The 20380-nt window shown below is 42.4% G+C and overlaps 2 protein-coding genes across 2 annotated transcripts; both read right to left on the reverse strand.

The window, feature by feature from the left end:
* Positions 1–2081: 2081 nt before the first annotated feature.
* On the reverse strand, positions 2082–4006 carry mipa (major intrinsic protein of lens fiber a). The gene is made up of 4 exons (XM_076275700.1): positions 3647–4006; positions 2888–3052; positions 2618–2698; positions 2082–2447 (listed from the first exon to the last, which is right to left on the reverse strand). Exons 1-4 carry the CDS (start codon positions 4004–4006, stop codon positions 2262–2264), a joined length of 792 nt encoding a protein of 263 aa, XP_076131815.1. The 3' UTR covers positions 2082–2261.
* Positions 4007–8152: 4146 nt separating this feature from the next.
* ptges3a (prostaglandin E synthase 3a (cytosolic)) lies at positions 8153–19993 on the reverse strand. Its single transcript, XM_076276058.1, has 8 exons — positions 19795–19993; positions 13854–13967; positions 13583–13652; positions 13253–13351; positions 13027–13116; positions 11081–11137; positions 10922–10949; positions 8153–9312 (listed from the first exon to the last, which is right to left on the reverse strand). Coding segments are annotated over exons 1-8 (480 nt in total). The 5' UTR covers positions 19797–19993; the 3' UTR covers positions 8153–9292.
* Between the last annotated feature and the right edge of the window lie 387 nt (positions 19994–20380).

Here is a 20380-nt window from a genome sequence, read left to right on the forward strand (position 1 = left end):
AAGAAATGTCTTTACACTGTACATTACAAACTCCTCTATCCCAGCCTCCCGCCCCATTTTGTAAATAATTATCCATTTTCAACATTTCAACATCATTTAAGAAATCAAACAAGCATATTTCTTCAAAAGCCACAGGAGGGGTAACCTGACTCGCCAGATGAATTTCGTTCGGAGTGGAGCTAGGTGGAACGAAATTCATCTGGCAAGAGTCAGGTTACAGGATGGGGGCAGAGAAAGAGAAAAATAAACTCTTGGTCTAGCATTGGTCTGTCCAACAGAGGGCAAACAAGAGAGGGTGAAAATCTGCTGGTCACTGCCAACGAGATGTTGAGCCATTCACTCCTCCGTTCATCCATCCGTCTGTCCGTTTATCCCCTCACTCACCCGAGGTCCTGCCACATGAGCTGCTAGCAGCAGGCCGGTGGGGCAAACAGAAGGAGGAGAGGAGAGCTCTGCTGACGCATCACTCAACAGACACCTCCTCATGACTCACCAATGAAGAATGAAATGCGAATGATTCACTAGTTAGAGTACAAAAGCACATCCAACAACCCCTCCAAAAAAGAATAGCAAAATTGCTCAGCTGCCAATAGATCTGGCCTTCCTCAAAGACAAAGGCAGTGACAGTGTCAGGGTTTGAATGGCCTTCACTAGGGCAGAGGGAGCAGACTGCGGAGAGAAACCCAAGCTCAATAGCCTTTCCTCTTCAAATGGAGAGGAAACCGAAAAAATTAGGTGAAAAGAAAACTCACTGCAGCACTGTACACTCTTTTTTTGTCTGTTTCTTGTGTTTTCTAAACCACAATATTACAATATATGAAAATCAAATCAAATAATATATTCAAATAATTGTTTTACTACAAAAATAATGATACTGAACAAAAAAGAAACTCTAAAGTACTGTCTTGCTCCCAGCTTTAACATTAAGTGTATGTCTACAAGCATGAGGATGTCTTTTGGTAAACGTTTGTTTAAAAATACACTGTCATATGTTATTCCAAGTCAGGCCATATGATGCTCTAATGAAACTAGCAGTGGTTCAAACAATATGGAAGGTTATCTGAAAATCTTTTAAACAAAAATATATAGAAGCAGTTAAAGTTAAGAAAAGACCAGTGTTGTTTTTTCTGTCTTTGTGTTTATTTTTTCATATGAATAATAATTGATATGTGCTCCTTGTAAAGAAACACAGACTAGGCCTGAAGCCTTAAGAAACCAACGAAACAATGTCCAAAAAAAGAGAGACTAGACTAGATTCCCATAATATTCAAGGCTGTTGTTATGGGAGAATAGAAAGGGGGAATCCCAACATAATGCGCGTAAAAAAAAAATCAAGAACCTGTACTTGTTTTCAGCAAAAATTAAATGAGCGATGGGGAATATCTTTTCCATGAGCGAGGTAAATAAAAAAGGAACATGGTCATGATACAAACATGGTGATAATGAAAAAATGTAATAATAAAAAAAAACCCGCGAGTAAAACACACACTCATGCACACACACACACTGAAGAAAAATGAAAGTGTGGTTGAATATATCCTCGAAAAAAAAACTATTGGTATATTACAAACACATGGATTTTATGTAGGGAAAAAGAATGGTAGCGAAGTGATCAAACTCAATGAAGGGAGGCAGGCGGGGGGGGAGGGAGGGAGGGAGGAATAAAGTGGAGAGGGATAGGGAGGTGGGGAAGCATGCGGAAGTGCACTGCTCTACGGTAGCTCACTCCTAGTAGTCTACATCTGAGAGAAATGCCCCTGTCCTGAGGAGTCCCGGCCGGCCTTTCAGCCAGGTCCGACCCCCCCCCCCCTCCCGGCATCAGCAGCAAGCCCAAGAGTGAGCAAGCGAGCAAGCACCGTCTTCAGAGGGGGAATCCTCCGCTCTCCCCTGTCCATCTTTGTCCTGCAGGGGAAGGTGGTGGGATGAGTGGAACGCTGAGATGAGAGGGCCAGGCGGGATGGAAGGGACGATGGCGTAGAGGGAAGAGGGTTTCGGTTTTTTTTTTGTCTTTGTCTTTCCTTGTGTTTGCATGGGTAAGTGACTGTGAGACCTCTGTATGAGCAGATGCGTGTGTGTGTGTGTGTGTGTGTGTGTGTGCATGTGTACAGGAGGATGCTATTGTCACTGTGGTGGTTTTTGGTGCTAAAGCAAGCTGTGTGACTTGGGTAAAGGTACACATGTGTAGGTGTGTGTCTTGTCTGTGTGTGTGTGTGTCTGTGCCTGTGTGTGGGGGCTCAGGACGATGCCCCTGTCGGTGGTATTTATAAGGCCTGTGTCTTCAGCTCGATGGGCTCTCCCCTGGTGTCCTGCTGTCCCTCAGCCTCAGGGGGTCTGTTGCCCTTGAGAACGGCCAGCCTCTCGGCCAGTCCACGCATGCGCGGGAACAGCATGAAGTCGTAGAGCAGAGCGCCCATGGCCCCACCAATCATGGGACCTACCCAGTACACCTGGACCAGGACATGGAGGAGAGAGAGAGGACAAAAACATGCGGGAAGAAGAAAAAAAGTTGAGTATTAAATGGCATGTGTCAATGCTCTCCAAAGCATGCTGTGGACATTTCAACTTGGGAAGTGAATTAAAAAGAGGACGTTTTGGGCTGCTATTTTGAAAGTCTTACCCAGTGGTTTACAAAGTTTCTGACCATCACAGCAGGGGCAAAAGATCTGGCAGGGTTCATTCCAGCTCCAGTGTAGTACATCTGTAACGAAAAACAACAGCCTTCTCAGGAGACATCTGGTGCAACTCTTTAGCTGGTTGCTCAATCATAAGTTACATGGTATTCTGTTCCACAGCAATTCACATGGAAATAATTTGTAAGACTTTATGAGCACAGCGTTGCTCAGCACTGATGGGAATCGATGTGTGTCACACACGGCGGATGACCTACCCCCAGGAGGTGACCCATGAGCACAGAGAAGCCAATGGCCAGGGCGGCGGAGCCCAGGCGGCCGTTCCTCCTCTCGTCCGTCACGGCGAAGATGCAGACGACCAATTGCATGGTGAGGAACACCTCCATGGTGGTGGCCATGCCCAGGCTTATGCCAGGCTGCAGCTGGATATGTGTCAGAGAGAAACAGGATATATGTCAGAGAGAAACAGGAAAGTGGGGTGACAAACTGGGTAATATCCACCATCAGCAGTTTGGCACTTCCAGTGTAAAATATTTGTGAGCAGATTGTTCCCAGGAACACAAATTAGCAAAAAACACTGAGTGGACAATAGATGGGCGTGAAGAGACAGCAACAAAGAAAATCTCACTACAATCTAATTTTATCATCTGACCAAACCGTATCTTAAATATGCAGATACAATCATTCCTTTACTCCACCAAATAGGTGTTGGTAAATCAGTAGGATACAACCATGATTTGCACAATTTACTGTCAGTACCAGATTGTCCATCCTTATTTAGCCAGAACTCCTCATAACATTACACTGCATAACATTGCACCATAAAATGACTGATAAACCCTTCAATTTCCTTCTCCCATCACATTAGACCAAACAGAAGACAAAAAAGACGCTTCCACAGTCAGCTCAGCGAACCCAGTGTTGGGGTTTGCTTGTATGCATGACATGTACAAAAATCCAAACGGGTCCAAATGACCAATAATTGGCAATAGTCTAGAGAGCTGGTGTCCACTTACTGTGTTGAGAGCCAGGTTACCCCTCATGTTGTTGGGTGTGACCCCATACAGCACGGCAGCACCGGCCAGGGCTCCTAGGCACTGGGCGCAGATGTAGAAGACGGCGCGGAACAGGGACATCTGAGAGCCGATCAGGTAGGCGAAGGTGACGGCCGGGTTGATGTGTCCGCCGCTGATGTGGCCAATGGACTGGATGAGCGTGGCGGCCGCCAGCCCAAAGCAGAAGGCGATGTGGAGAACGTTGTGAGGCCCGGTGGTCCAGCGGAGGGCCGCTCCCAGGCCAAAGAACACGAAGAACATGGTGCCATAGAACTCGGCAAACACCGCCCGCCAGAACGTCATGGACCGGAACTCCCACATGGCTGCAGTTAGTCAAACAGTAGTCAAACGTAGGCAGGCAGGAGAAAAAGATGCAAGCTGGAGGTATATGTTAAAAAAAAAGGAGACTGGGAAAAGTAAAGCCCTCTGGAGAATGTGGACAAGCCCCAAAAAAAACGTTCTTGTCCTCCTCTTCTTCAGCGACAAAAATGACCCACTCTCAGACAGAAGCCACGAGCGACGAGGGGGGGGGGGGGACAGAGTGAAGCACCAGGTGTGACAAATGGAGACAGAGAAAACCTCTAAAGCTAAAGCCGCATCAGCCACTGCAGACCGCTCAACAGGGGACTGAGCGCAGGTCAGCTTTACTGCTCTGAAAAGGTTTGTGCCGCTGGCCCCTGAGAGCAGTTGCTGTGGTCATAGAGCCTTCAGGTGTGTTGTGTGTGGAGCTTCGGGTCTGTCTCTGAGACACCTATGGGAGAAACCTCTAGCTCTGCTGCTGCCTCTGCTGCGGATGGTGATTTAGGAAAGGAACATGGACTGACAAAGGTTGAGCATGTCCTGCAGACATTCAGCCTCTCTGAGCGAGCTGGGGGACTCCACGGGGGTATTTATAACGCCCCTGGGGCCACGCTGACGCCATCACCCCTGCGGCTGCCCGGGGGGGGAGGGCGCCCAGGACAATACAACAAATCAAAACAAAAATACTTAACCCTTCGGTCACCCACGCTCGAGCCCAACGCTGACCCCTAGTTCACCGTCAGGGACCGTGTCCATGTCCATCGAAACTGCGTGACATTGACTGTGCAGGATGTATGTGTGTGTGTGTGTGTGTGCGTTTTTTTTTTTTTTTTGGGGGGGGGGGGGGGTAGGAGTGTGCACTCTTAAACATTTTCTGGTGGGTTATGGTAGGTTGTATTCCAAATTTGGGAATGTAAGATCTGTCCTCAATAAACCATAGTTTTTAAGTGTAGCATATTGGTGGTCACCTTCTCTGAGGACCATTATGGTCCTCACTGGGAACTGGTTTATGTGTAAAGTGTGTAAAAGTCTAAATTAATGAGTGCTGAAGACTCAAGCCCCCAGAGATGGACTTAAGGAACTTTTCCAGATGCTAAAATAGATCTTCAGGCTCTGTGCCTCCTGAGCTATATCAGGAATTGATGCCAGGAGACACCAAGCTCACATGGTTCCACTTGAACCAACAAAATGCACGCAAAAGGCAACAACCTGCCCTTGGCGTGGATTAAGTGTTGTCCCCGGTGAGCCGTCTCACATGGAGAAAGAGGGGCCCCGGAAGGAAACCCAGCGGAGACAATGATCAGCCAGAGCCATCGCTAAAACAACCGATTCTGCTTCAGCACTTTCTACATCAGCGGCGGGGAGGGGGTTAAGCAACAGTTTCACAAAAAGGCAGGCCTGCATCAGTGAGCTCTATCTATTCATGTTTGAGACAGGAATCGATACAGTCAATTAAAGTTTTGAAGAATATGAAGTGGCCTTACATTCCATTCTCCTGCAATAACCATATTGCCATATAATTGCCAGTTTCATCAATGGCGGCATTGTATTATTGACTATTTATATATGGCAAATGATTGGTACCTAGGACCTTGATGCCATCTTACAAGATCAAGCACACACGTAATTTGATGTAAAGGCCTGTTGGCAGTATATCTAGCTCTGCAGCTCTATTTGATGATAAGCTTTGCTTTGGTCTTGCACAATAATGGAGAGCCTCCAACCCCCACCCAAGCCTGCCACTAAAGCCCCATCCACACCTGACACACACTCCGCCCCCATCCCCATCCTCATCATCCTCATCATCCCCATCCCCATCGCAGCAACTAAAATGGCACACAGTGGGCATTCCACACTAGCTCTAGGTCCTTTTCCCCCGGCTATCGCCGCAGCCACTCGAGGCAGTGCGAGTTTGTTCTGTGCAGAATTGATTAGGCAGAGGTTTTGCATTGTGACGGCTGGCGAGGCTAGCGGGCTGAGGCCAAATAAGCTCTGGAAAATCCATGTTTGGAGAGGAGGAGGGGACTGCAGGGCCCGGGCCATTGAGCCTCTTCATTGGAGCATCACAAGGCCGTGGCCGTGGCCGGCCGCTGAAAAGATACTGCTGTGCTCACGCTTTTTCACCCTTTTCAAGGGCAGCGCAACAAAATGCTGGCAGCAACAATTTCTGTTTGCTTTCTTTGATCTGTTTGTGTTACAGGGGCTTGCTCGAGAGTGCATTGAACAATCCCTCGATCCCTCGTCTTTTTCCCCTATTTACCAATTAAATATTACCATCATACATCTGGTGTCCTCTCTAGACTGGAGAACAGCTGTGTGCATCAGAGAGAGTGTGCAGGTCTCTGCAAAAACTGCACTAATGTGTAGTACTGGAAGGCTTGATGCAAAAGCAGTGTCAGGCCCTCGTCAGAATGATGTATCAGTAGAGAAACCAAATGATATGGTAGACAGGGACAGGCAAAATCAGGCTAAGATGGGGAGGGGAAAATGCATAATAGTCTATTAAAAGCTGGGGGTAGGCCTATAATGTTACACAATAATCAGTCTTTAAGCAGGTTCATGTTTCATATTCCAGATAAGGCAACATATGGCCGTTCAAAGTCTCTCATCATATAGGCTTATGCCACCAATGAGAAGTGTGAATTTCAGTGTGCCCAGCAGGCAAGCACATAACCTACACTTTCATTCAAGTTCCACTTTTGTCAGATGGCGATTCCCTCATGACACTTTGGACTAAAATAGAACTCTGCCGATCGGAGAGTAAAGCAGACTAGGTCCAGAATTAACTAGTTGGGCAATTTGTGTGTGTCTATTGTGGGGCGGATTACGACTCTCTCCTGGCTTCCCCAGAGCTGGTAAGCCCCCTTTTGTGGGTGTAAACCTGCAGCGCGGGGACGGCTCACCAAACCCGCTTGCGTGGGGACTTTTCTATCATTGCTCCTGCAGACTGCTGACACCAACACAAGCTCCCGCCCACAAAAAAAAAAAAAAAAAATCCAAACCAGAATCCCAACATGCCTCACACCTGAACCATAACTAGATCAGATGTGGAACTCAGAGATAGACTGGCCACAGACACACCTTTATTTTTTAGAATGAAGATTCCCCCTGCCACTTGCAAAAGACAAATCGCCCCATATTATTTCATGTCTATTTTTGAGGCAGTAAAGACCACCTACTGCATGCACAAAGTGCTAATGCATCTTTGGCTGTAGCCTACATAGGATTTAGGACTCCTGATATCTGGTAGCTTGAATGACAAATGCAGCGTATTGTGAATCATGTATGGTTTTATGTTCCCACCAGAGCAGGAAATTCTTTCTCTCTCTGAATGTAGCCTAGCTGATGGCCACAAGCCAATGGACATCTTACATAACTTGGCTGGAATAATTTAGCGCCATCTTGTGGTGATTAAACACCATTCCCTCCAGTTGAGATATCTTCGACAGGGGGTCCATGACCCCTCAAGGGGCCCTCAGAGTTACTGCAGGGGGTCCAGCAAGTTATTTGCGCTTATGGTTTTCTGCCAAAAAAAAAGAATTGCTAAGAGCAAATTGCGTAAAAATAGAAAGTGAATAAATATTAAAAGGGATGCCATTGCACTCCAGTCCTTCCCCAGGTGGTCGGAGCTCACAGAACAGGAGTGAGTCTGATGCAGACATTAGTCGTTTGCACATAGTAAAAAAAGTTATTAGTGGTCTTTTTTTGAGTGCAGTCCTCTGAAGTGGCCGATTGTATTTGTCAATACTGAATGGCTTTTGTATCATCACAATGTTTACACATGGATTGGCTGCCGTACGCATTGTTGGCCCAATTTAATAAGCAGCACAATTTAGCAAAATATGTAATCAGTTATTTTTGGCAGACTGCTAGAACACTTATCTTGCTTAAATGAGGTTTCTGTCTTTAAAAATAACCAATTTATGCACCGCAGTGCAAGATGCAAGCCAAATATGCGACGCTCTGGAATGTAGATTAGGGCATGAAGCATGTTCTTGATAACAATCTTTTTGTAGTAAACTGGTTAATCCTGAGTTCCATCCCTCATTTCACACGTTGCAGTGAATCATAGTATACAGCATGTCCTATTGCATGCGTCCATAAATGTTATAAGAAAAGAAAAGAAAAAGTACACCTCAAGTTTAAAAATAAGAAATTTGACACAAGTTTTCTTAGTTTGAGACAAGTTTATTAGAAATAGGTAGACAAAAAAATCCTCACTGCATTTAACTAAAATTCTTAACTCCGCTGAGACAGGTCAGCACAGGATACAGTAATAAGTGTAATCTTGCTTTGCTCACACTTGCATTGATATTCCGAGTGCAAATACAATTTTGGTCATCTATTGGTGTCATCCTTTTCTTGGTTTCTTTTGTTCTGCCCAGCTGTTTGGCGCATGTCTTTAGCCATTTCATCTTATATTCATCATATATTGGAAGCAATCAGTGTTTTGATGCCTGCTACACTTTTAGGTGTTATGAAAACAGAACAGAGTCATAGCCATTAACTTGGAACCATTCAATAGTTTGTACAGACAGTAATATGTATTTGCAATATATCTTATGTACATGGATTTACTTCAAGGGGTAGAGATACCCCTTTGTCAAAAGTGATTCAAGGGCGGTACCAATAGAACCTGACCAGCATACACACAAATCAAGCATTTTCATTCATGGCCTGGTACACCACGGAGCGATTGTGGACATCATCCACACTGAAGGAAATGACAGTCTCACTTGCAAAAAACAAATACCTTTCAATTCATAAATTAACAAAAAATAATTTACAGCCTGCATCACAGAGTAGGTGGGAAAGAGTGTTGAGGAGGGGCAATTAAAAAGTGAATTAAAATATTTTCTTTGCCAAACTTTTGACTCCATCAATTGCGAGACCAATGGCAAGCTCACAGAGTACGCACTCACTGATATGGAACAGAGAAGAGGGAGTAAGACTTGTGCAGGAGCCCACTGCAACCACTTTTGTTAAGTTTAATGGACAAGAACTATGACCCCACAACACGCCATGGAAACTATATTGTCCGTGCGAATTTGAACAGATAGGCGCGGGAACTGCCAAGACTTCAGAGGCAGCCCTGCACATCAATACACAGTAAGCTCTGCCCCACGCAGATCTTCAAAAAGAGATAGGAGAACAGCTGCTTTAAAAAAAAAAAATGTTTGCAATGTTTCGGTTTCTTTTGTATATGGCTAACAATGGATACCCTAATCTTTTTTTTTTTTTTTACCAATTGACATTATGTGACAGTCCTTGCTTCCAAGTATTACACAGCCTTCATCATGACTTCCTTCACTCCAGGTCAGGCATCTCTGCAGAGAAGAAAAGAACAATGTCATTTATGGAGTTTTGAACATGCATCTGTGTATTCTGATCTGACTAAATAGTGTTTTGTGGAGCCATGTATGTTAGTTTGAGCTCACTGAATCAGGGAACAGACGTACCATAAGCTAGTGATTATGTCTGAAATGGCAGACAGAAAAGATATTTGCAATTGAGAAGTATGCGTCTTACACACTGAGAATGGCTTGTTGGTGCATTCTTTGCCCACTGTGAATTATTGCTTTCCCACTCTGCAACCCACTAAACACCACTTTTATGAACATGGAGGTTCAGCAAACACAGTGTTTGCACAATCAGTTGCCATTTTATTTGAATGACTAATTGCAGTACTGCCTTTCCTAATGCAGAGTTAATACAAATGAAAACACTGCTCAACAACAACAAAAAAATGCAGTAAACATGTATGCTTCATTTCCCCAAGTCATGGACACAAATGGTGAATGAGTCCATTACATAAAAACAATTTTGTTAATGGAGTATTAACAAAAAACAGTTTGTTAATACTCCATTAACTGTACTGAAGGAAATTAACTATTTTAACTGCAACAACAGGAAGCTTCTCTGCATGTTCATACGAGGCCCCATCTTGGCTGTCTGGTGAATCTACAAATGAGATCTATGCACTCAAAACAGCAAAGTAACTTTGCTATCAGTGGCATCTTGGTTTGAATGTAACTGTATTATGCTGCTGGCTGGTGAACAGAACGACACTACGGTTCTGGAAAACACAGTAAAAGGTAGGGTGTAAGAAAAAATAAAAGATACACTTATTGCCCAATATTTTATTTTGCAATGCCCACTGTTTCCCCTACAGGTAGCAGTGTAGCGGGGCGCTTTCAATTGCTTTCATGTGCCACTGGTAGACTTAATTCAGTCCTGCACCTCTAACTGTAAGAACATAATCCTAGCAGGATTTGTGGATCTGCGTTGAATCTACAACAACTTTACCTGACCCATGCAAGTGGCATACAAGTTTAGCATTTATATTGTTTATACTGTGTGCAGAAGAGAAATAACTGGTCCTTTCCAGATTCAGGTCCAGACGATAGCAGGACCGAAGTTATAAGACAGGGCTAACGCCTTTCACCTCAACGTCCGGCTGGTAGAGGGCAACAGTCGAACACAAGATACAGCTGTAGTCCGGGGAGTTGCTGCTTTATTCAATGACCAACAATTCAAACTCTGCTTTAATCGGCAGCTTCCTTCTTCCAGCCTCTATCTGTTGATCAGCATTGCGTCACTCTCTCTTCTAGTCACTCTCTATGCATCACGTTATTTAGCCACACCACACCACCTTGCTATATGAATGTTGTTGACTTAATAGCTTTATTGCTGCTGTACCATGGATGACAGGGCTATTATCACTTCTGTCCATCACTGGAAAAAAACTGATTGTATGTGCTTAATTGGTTTACCTAAACAAATCTTCCTTATACAATCACAATGTTTCTAAAACTAGATAAAATAGTCACAATATATTGTTGTACGTATAGTATCGCAAAATATGGAATCGTAACCCCTGTATAGTGATATATATTGCATCGTCAAACAGTGAAAATCATGATACGGTGAACTTACTTTCATCATCACTATCGGCAGAGTCCTCCTGTGGGGGTAGATTTCACAAAGACACTTAACATTGTTCACATTCCAAACACAGATGGATATGAAGCAGAAAACGTGGTGTTGTGATGCATCATATCGAAATATTTCATATTTAAATTAGAAGGGCCTTACATCATCTGCAGGATCCACATCTGGTAGATCATCTTCCCCTCCCATGCTGTTCATCATCTGCAGGTGAAACCAAGAAATCATTGACGAATATTCCTAACAATTCCTTAACAAATATGAAATTGAACTTAAAACATTAAGAATAAGAGCTCTCCCTGCTCTTCCTCTTCTCTGTCCAATGACATAAGAACTTGCATATCACATCTTGCATGAATAATAATTAGACTGGCATTGGCCAATTGACAGTTCGCAAAACCCCGCCCATCGAACGCAGATGAGCCAATGACAGTACAGTAGCTCCGTGCAGGCAGACATGGCCCGTCAACTTCACCTTATGGCTTTTGTCCGGTTTTATGATTTTATAGTGATATGAGTTGAAAAGGACAGTCAAATGACATATGTAGGATTAGCACCGATACACAGAAAAATGCTGCTGGAGAAAGAGGCCCCCATGTGATAAAATACTTTTGGGCCTGCATGCTCCCTGTGACGAAAATTTCGAAAAATAACCCCTTAAATGGTGACTTCTGGGGAATTTTGTGGAAACTAATTGACAAATTGACTTAAAATATATTATATTATAATATATTGATAGCATATTACTATACAGCCTATACAAACCTACACAGGTTCTTATATTCAACTAATTTTAAGCAAGTCTATTAGAACTTTGATCTCATCACATACTACATCAAGGGAGTAACCCTATAGCTTCTGAGCAAGCTTTGAATAATGTAAAGGTAACACCTGTTAAACTAACCTTAACATGACATTTACTGAGGGTAGAACATTTTAAATCTTATAGCCTAAACCTTATCTTATAGCCTAAACAAAGCAACACTGTCAGGCCTATATTTAACCTCTATTCTGTAGTCAAGGCAGGGGTAGCTCATTGCAAATAACCTCTTATAACATTTGCATATGTTTACATGTTATATTCTTGTTTTTCCCCCTTTCATTTAATTATATATTTGTTTGAATGAAAAGGCCTTCTGCCTTTATGGGGACTTTTAATTTGAAAATGGGTTATTGTGATACTGTATGTAGGCTAGGCCTAGTTTAGGCTATGTCTGCTGCTCTTACAGCCTGTGTCATTGAAAACGCGATGGCGCAAATGATTACTTTTTTGGATGACAATGACAGCTGGTAGCGTAGACTTACTAATAGCTTCAATGACGCATATTTATGTGGAGACAGTAGCCCTACGTGGCCGATGAGCCAGGCAGTCGACTCTTCCACCTCTGATTACGTCCGCCCATTCTTGTTTGCTGGCTAGTAGACTCCAGAGCGGTAGAAAAACGGCTCTGGTAGACTCCATATGTGACCTGACGGCATTCACTCCCATCCAGGGGCATTTTTTGTCTTTTTACAGATGTGGTAATAAGCCTCTTGGCTGTTGCCAACTAGCCTAAGCCAGTCTTTGAATCTCGAGTCCTCTAACCAAATGTCCGAAAAAATTAAATTTCCCATGACATCGTCAATGGTAGCGAACTTTTGGCAACACGTTTAGGCAGTAAGCCAGCACTATATCTCCAGTTTGAGCATAGAGTTTGAGGGGGCGCTAAAAGTTTTTACCGCAAACGCACATATCGCTCAGGTCCTACTCGCACATATAAATAATATAATATAAAAAAATTCACGCGAATTTTAGGAGATAGGCCTGCACTTAACACAAATGGAAAACATCATAGTTAGTGGTTCGAAAATGTAATACCTCATCAGATGACGTTTATTACTTTTTAATACTTTTAAATGGCCTTAAATTTGGTTAATTTCATTTACTACCTTTTAATACTTTTTACAACCCCGCGGACACCCTGTTTGCGAACGGTCAATTGTGGTGTGCAGTACTATGAGCGTCAAAGTTTTAAGCTAATTTCTTCTCAAATAGTGGACATTCGGTTTGCATCACCACAGATATGACTAGGGGGAAGCAGTGAAGTCCGCACCTCTGAGAAGCGATCGTAATTGGAGAATTCTTCATCCGAGTCATCTTCCCAGTCTTTCCAGTTATTGAAGTCCACACTGAGCCAATTGAGCTGAGATACCAAAAACAGATGGAGGTTTGTTTCAAAGTTATGTTTCTCTGTATGAATGTAATGCAAGGCAAAAGGGCAAGTCTGAAAACATTATATACAAGTTACATCTCAGATATGACATGCATATCTATCTGACCTTTGCCTTTTCTTTTGTTAATCGAGGCCATGACTTCCCAACCTCAGACTTCCGTAGACAACACAACACAGACCTGTCTGTGCGCTTGTGCTTTGAGTCCTAAAACGATATTCAAGTACAATTCAATGACAAAAATGAACAGACCCTGTAACCTGCAAACAAACTCCAAACAAACAGCATTTAATCAATACATCAATTAACATCACAAACTTCTATTACATAACGGTAAAAAGGACACCCAACATGGTTGGATTGCCAACGTAGTATTTAGTACAGTAATATTGGCTATTTCAACAACAGGACATTATAAAATACTGCAATCATACTTACATTTGGGTCAATCGCCCCAAAGAGATCAACTTCATTTAGGTATTTAGCGTTATCTGTTCCCCCAACACAGCTTCAAAAACAGAGTGAAACAAAAAGATATTGATGATTACTGGCACACACGTTTAGTCAAAGGTATAGTTGATCAATAGCCTACTTACTGCACTTCATTACAACCGATGGAATAGAATAATATAGTGAAATAGGTTCAATAATACAAATGGACAGAACATTACCCAATATATCAAATGGATAACTGAAAACCAAAGCTTACCTGAAAATAAGTTTTGACGGCTCAAATTTTACTTGGAGATCTTTAGTGTCTTCTACACAAAATTCCACAAAGACTGCATCCCTTCTGTCATACCACTTAGCACTGGCTGACTGCCTGTTGAATAGCACAAGAGAGGGGGACAAAGTTTGAGTCAAGTTTGAATTACTTTTTTTCTCCACCAAACTGAATGGCATGGTGTGATCTAAAACATCACATGTTAAAGTCAATCTCAACTCATGCAAGATTTGGAGTGGGTTAGGATAGACACATAAAGGGGCTATACAGAAAGCCAAGACAACCCTATGAGCTTATATTATATTGGAATAGCATAACATAACCTACCACTGTAACAAGCTTCCAAAAACAATGCTTGCTGGGATGCATTTTACTCCAATAGAAAATGTTAAAGCGATGGTTCGGAGTAATTTCACCCTAGTGTCCTTTGCACCATGACCCCGAGCGAAACACCCTCCCAGAACCTTTTTTCCCTTGGTCGAACCCTGGTCGAGTAGCGCTATCAAAAACTAATGACGTTCTGCAGTCGTGATGGAACCAACTTTTATCTCGTAAATTACCCCACTAATAATGCCCTGAATGGTACGAAACTTCTGCAGTAGTACAACTACGACCTTTAGTCCAATAACGAGGCATTAGAAAGTGTGCACCAGGAGTTTATTTAAATAAGACTTGCCTGATTACAGGGCTCCAGACTAACTTTTGGCACTGGTTGCACTGGTGCGCTGAACTTTTTTTTTTTTAGGTGCACCAGCACAAAAGTTAGGTGCACCCAAATTTTCAACCACATCGCATTTAACACTGCAGCAGGTTTACTTTTTTCCCTTAATTACTGTCCTAGGTTGTCCTATGACTTATGATTTACAATTCTACAAGAAAAGTAACTTAATGAAGTGTTGGTGCTTTAAGTGCTTCACTGAGCTGAAATGTAAACTTAAAACATATCAAGATTAATTAAATAAAAATAACAGTGAGTAAATTAACAGTGCACGTCTTTTAAGGGCTTCAAATCTCATGGCTCAATGTCTTACATATAGGGATGTCCGATATTGGCTTTTTTGCCGATATCCGATATGCCGATATTGTGCAACTCTCAAATTTCGATTCCGATATCAGCCGATACCGATGTCGATATGTGGGTTATTTTTCCTCAAAACTAATTTAGGTAACATCACATATCTCCTGTTGTGGAATTAACACAACATGCTTAATGTTATTGTGATGCCCCACTGGATGCATTCTTGAATGCAACAAGGCTTTCCAAATGTTAACATTGTCTGTGCAAAATAAGAAAAATACTTCAACTTAATTTAGGGAAAAAGTGCCATGTTTATTTATTTTTTTTAAATTGTCTCAAACAACAGTTTGGATTACACTCTCCCTGAGATAATCTTGACAATGCCCACAACAAATAGGGCAAATTTGACTTCTTCACAAATGATAAAACATTGTACCTGAACAACTATGTGCAACATAGCAGAATGTAAAGCCAACTAAAATAACAGGCATAGTGTATGACAGGCTACCCTTTTTCTGTGTTAAATGAGCCTGCATTTGTAGGATGCTTCATGAACTGTTTCTTTAACTAAAACTCAATCACCTTAATTGAATGAATGCACAAATATGAGTCAATTACAATGTGGCAACTATACTGCACAATTTTGAAAACATTTGTTTGAGCTACAAAAAATACTTCAGGCTTGAGGTGAAGTACAAAAAATGAAACATTTAAGGTGTACAAATCTAAGCAGCCTGTGTCCCTAGCCCATTACTTGGGCTAATGCAATCATTTAAATTATAAACTGGGCTCAATCAGCACTGCTCTACATGAGCAACAACAAAGAGCTGCAACATGAAGGTAGTGTGCAATAAGAACAAGGAATGCACAAAGTTTCAGTCCAGACCTTCCAGAGTAGTAAACAAAGTCCTCCTTTAGTATTAGTCCAATGAACGGGGCTAAAAGACTGACTGGCCTTCATAACGGGCCATACCCACAATCAGGCTTAGAATTTCACCATTTTAGGGGCAAGGCCACTTGGCCTTCAGTTGGGCATATTTGGTGGGGGGCACAAAGGCCACATGTCAGGGCACCAAGGCCAAAGTTAACTATACAGTAGTAGGCTATAAACATGATCAAAGTTGTATTCACTGCAGTAGACCTGCATCACTGTATGAAACATTACAAAAACATAAAACATGACATATTACATATAACTGTAAATCATCTGATCATCTAATATTTTCAGATATCTAGGCTATATTTAACATTTATTTTATATTTGGCCTGTTATGAAATCATGTATTGAACAATTTAAGCACAGCTCAGCTTTAAGAAACTCAATAGATGCATGCTTAGCATTTTGTGATCATGAAGGCTACTTTCACAAACTCTTATAGTCAGCTGTCCTCTGATTTACCGATATCTAGGCGACATTTGTAATATTTGTTTTGGCCCGTTATGAAATAATGTTGAACAATTTAAACACAGTGTAAAACTTAAATCCCAAATTTGGAGACATCCATGTATGTTGAAATTTACTGCAAATTCAAAACGGGATTAGTCTGGAACGGCTAACTGTACAGGGGACTGCTTTACACCTTTCTGTTCGGTAAGGTCTGCTGTTTATTCTGATATATGGTTTGTCATATGTTAAACGTAGGGTTCTGAAGTATTCCACCGAGATGAATGGGTAGGGAGATGGACGCAAAACCTTCGGTAGAATTTATGATTAAATTGACTGATATTATTTACTTTTCTCGCGAACCGTTCACCACAGCAATTAGCGGCTAACATCGTTTAAAAGCTGAGAAAAAGCTCTTTCATGTGATACTTGTGATGTCTGTGTGATGAGTAGGATGGGTTAATTTGGACGCACTTTCTTTCTTGCGCTGTCACTTTCTCCACTGCATAATTTGGCCATAGGCCATAGGCTAAATATATATCCTATTAGTAGGACGCAAAGCAGAATATTTAAAGAAGGGGGCACCAAGGCCACCGTGGCCTGTAAACATCTGATTTTCAAAGGGGCGTCACGGCCAACGCAAGGGGCTACTACGGCCACGAGCAAGTTTGTTACTACTGCCATCCACGCTTGTTTGTATGCTTCAAGACGCAGATTGATGAGGTCATCATCTGTGCGCCGGTAAACGCTTCAGGAGCACATAGGCACTATTTGGGTGTAACGCAAGCATTATTTTATCGGTTTTAAGGCAAAAAAAATCCGATAACGATATTAACAGATATTAAATGTTTATGCTAATATCGGGCCGATAATATCGGTTATCGATAATATCGGTCGCTCCTGGTGCACTTACAAACTTTCTAATGCCTCGTTATTGGACTAAATGTCGTAGTTGTACTACTGCAGAAGTTTCGTACCATTCAGGGCATTATTAGTGGGGTAATTTACGAGATAAAAGTTGGTTCCATCATGACTGCAGAACGTCATTCGTTTCTGACGGCGCTACTCGACCAGGGCTCGACCAAGGGAAAAAAGGTTCTGGGAGGGTGTTTGGCTCGGGGTCATGGTGCAAAGAACCCTAGGGTAAAATTACTCCGAACCATCGCTTTAAGTTTGCTGATATGGGGGCAATTGTGGCCTACTGGTTAGCGCTTCGGACTTATAACCGGAGGGTTGTCGGTTCGAACCCCGACCAGTAGGCACGGCTGAAGTGCCCTTGAGCAAGGCACCTAACCCCTCACTGCTCCCTGAGCGCCGCTGTTGTTGCAGGCAGCTCACTGCACCGGGATTAGTGTGTGCTTCACCTCACTGAGTGTTCACTGTGTTTCACTAATTCACGGATTGGGATAAATGCAGAGACCAAATTTCCCTCACAGGATCAAAAGAGTATATACTTATACTTACTTAATACAACATGGACTGACTGCAAGGCTTTAAAGAACTATCAAACAATCTAACATTGACCATCTACATTCCAAAAGTCTGCTCATCTCCACTGACATGTACCCCCTGCTGGCGATGCTCGATGCACGTGAGGCAGACAAAATGACTTAGAGCCTGTCTCAAATCGCGTACTTCTGCACTTACAATACCTAATTTGAGTGCATGAGGGTGTTCACACTAACAATTCCAACGACACGAAGGGCGCTGCAAGTTCCCGGATGGTGCACTCATAACGGTCAAAAAGCTGAGTGTGCAACGCTGGACACTTTTCGCCCTTAACGGACGCCATCTTGGCCAGATAGCGGAAGGGGAGGGAGCGTTTTCAAACTCGTGGAAATCGCGGTTGAGAAAGCTGAAGCAGCAGCAGTGGAAAACAGACTTTAAGGAGGTACAAGCAAGTTATAACATAAACGGTTCATGTTTTGACACAGTATGACCATGTCACTGTCGAGTTGAGGACGCCAATAAAGTTATGTTAAAATGTTTGCGATCGTCATTTCCGTGAAGTGCACGGAGTTAGTGTTTGATATGAGACAATACTATTTTGTTAAAATTTGCGCACTCCGCCAGTAAGCACACAGTGCACATAGTGTACTACACGAAAGTGTACTCACGTAAGTACACCATTTGAGACAGACTCTTAGCCAACAGTTGGCGTTACCAAGACAACAGCCACTAACCTAGCATGCCCAAAGATTCTAGAACGCTCTGCTCTAAAATCTTTGGGCATGACCAGAGAGGATTGAAGCGGAGCAATCAAGGATGAAAGCAATGACCTTTGAGCATGATGACTATCCAAGATATAAACATAAGAATATACTGCTACGGCACATAGTCAATCGTGCCGCAACACAATTCAAGACACTATCATACCAAAATCTCAATACATTTTAGTTCAGGGACATGACCATGATCTTACCTTGTATGTTAACAAATGGCATAATACTATATACAGTTACATGTCGAGAACATCAAGAGAACAAAACAAAGTGTGTTGCCTACCCAGTGTTTCTCTTGCAAGGGATGCAACAGACTGCAACTTGCATGCATTGCAATATCCCAAAGAGGCTCACATTTCACCGGTTAGCTAGACATGTTAACGTGACGCTATTAATCTCACTGTTAGTTTAACTGGAAATACACAATCGGTTAACTACGTTAAACTGAAACCTAGCTGTAACAATCATCATCCTAGACATTGTTTTACAACTTCTTAGATAATGTTTAATAAGTGATGTTAAAAATGTAATTAAAATAGCAATAGGTATCTAACCGATAGCTTGCAGAGCTGTTGTTTGCAAGGGTAACGTTAATCTTCTCTGGTCATAGCATAGCATAGTAACGTAATGCATGCTTGTTTGTCAATTCAAAACCAACTAATCTTGTAGACGCTTTTGTGTAAGTGATGATTAAAACCACAACACACAAAATAACAAACAAGTAAGAAAACAAATGCTAACTCGATACAGCTTCGGACCCAGTCAATATCCTGCTATGTTAGCTGGCGTTAACGTTAGCGTAAGTTGCCAGTAATGGTTTTTATCCACGTGATCAAATCGAATATTGCCCAGCTAAGTGTTGACAGAATTATTTCCATATACACAGAAAACGCAGTCACATGAAATTTTGTACTTGTACCAAATCCACTATCCATTAGGCAGCTATTAGTACATTAGTGGAAGGCATAATGAGTTCACTAAAAAGCGCTAACCTACCTGGTTGCATGTAGCTAACGTTAGCTAATGTCACTTCAGAATGAGGGCCCAGCTCATAAGAATGTTCGGCTATATTTTTGTACCGGTTGCCGTCATACATGGGTTGAGTTACAGATATAGCTGCTATTGTACACCTCAAGCTGTTCAAACAAGTGATCGTAATATATTCATTAATTAGCAGTTATCCTAAAGTTAAGTTAATTCCACGAAACTGGACAAAACCCGGCATTGGAGGATGTAAGTTAGCGTTAGCTTCAGTAAGCTAACATCATTTCAACCTCCTTCAATGTTCGCGACCCAACTTACATTTCTATCACTTTTCTCTTGTACTGCTTTTTTCCCGACTATTGTTGTGCCAGTAGAAGTCCTCTTCTGATAATCTCGTTACAGCGTGCCACAACTGTTATTGTAGCAAGAAGGAAAGGTACCTGGTTGACGCTAAATGAAAACCACCAAGTCACTAGCCTCGCGTGTCTTTCCTATGGATCTCGCGCGGAATGACGCAGCTTTGCTCCGAGTCTCGCGCTCGACGTTTCTAGAGCCAGTGGTTCCACATGATGCTCAACCGACCTGTGTCACTCATAGGTCACTCCCATAGACAGTAAAACAACTGAACAGAAACTTAACTTATTAACTGGCTTTGATGTGATAAGCTGTTCGAGAGTGTTTGATTTGCTCAAGTAGAATGAAGTTGATAGTGCAGGCCAGTCTTAGTATTCGAGTCCATGACTCGAGTCCGAGTCTTTAGCTCAATTTAGGGACTTGTGACAACTTGGACTTGAGCTCTGAGTAGGGGGATTCAACTTTCTGATATGTTTTCAAACCGGAATTGTGCATATGTCATCATGGTTAAAAACGTATCAATCACGTTATGCTGTCAGCTTAAGACGAG

Source organism: Alosa pseudoharengus, unplaced genomic scaffold, assembly GCF_046254945.1.
Source record: "Alosa pseudoharengus isolate Yale_2024_CS ecotype anadromous, Long Island Sound unplaced genomic scaffold, YU_APseudo_1.1 YU_APseudo_1.1_scf_9, whole genome shotgun sequence".
Classification (NCBI taxonomy): domain Eukaryota; kingdom Metazoa; phylum Chordata; class Actinopteri; order Clupeiformes; family Clupeidae; genus Alosa; species Alosa pseudoharengus.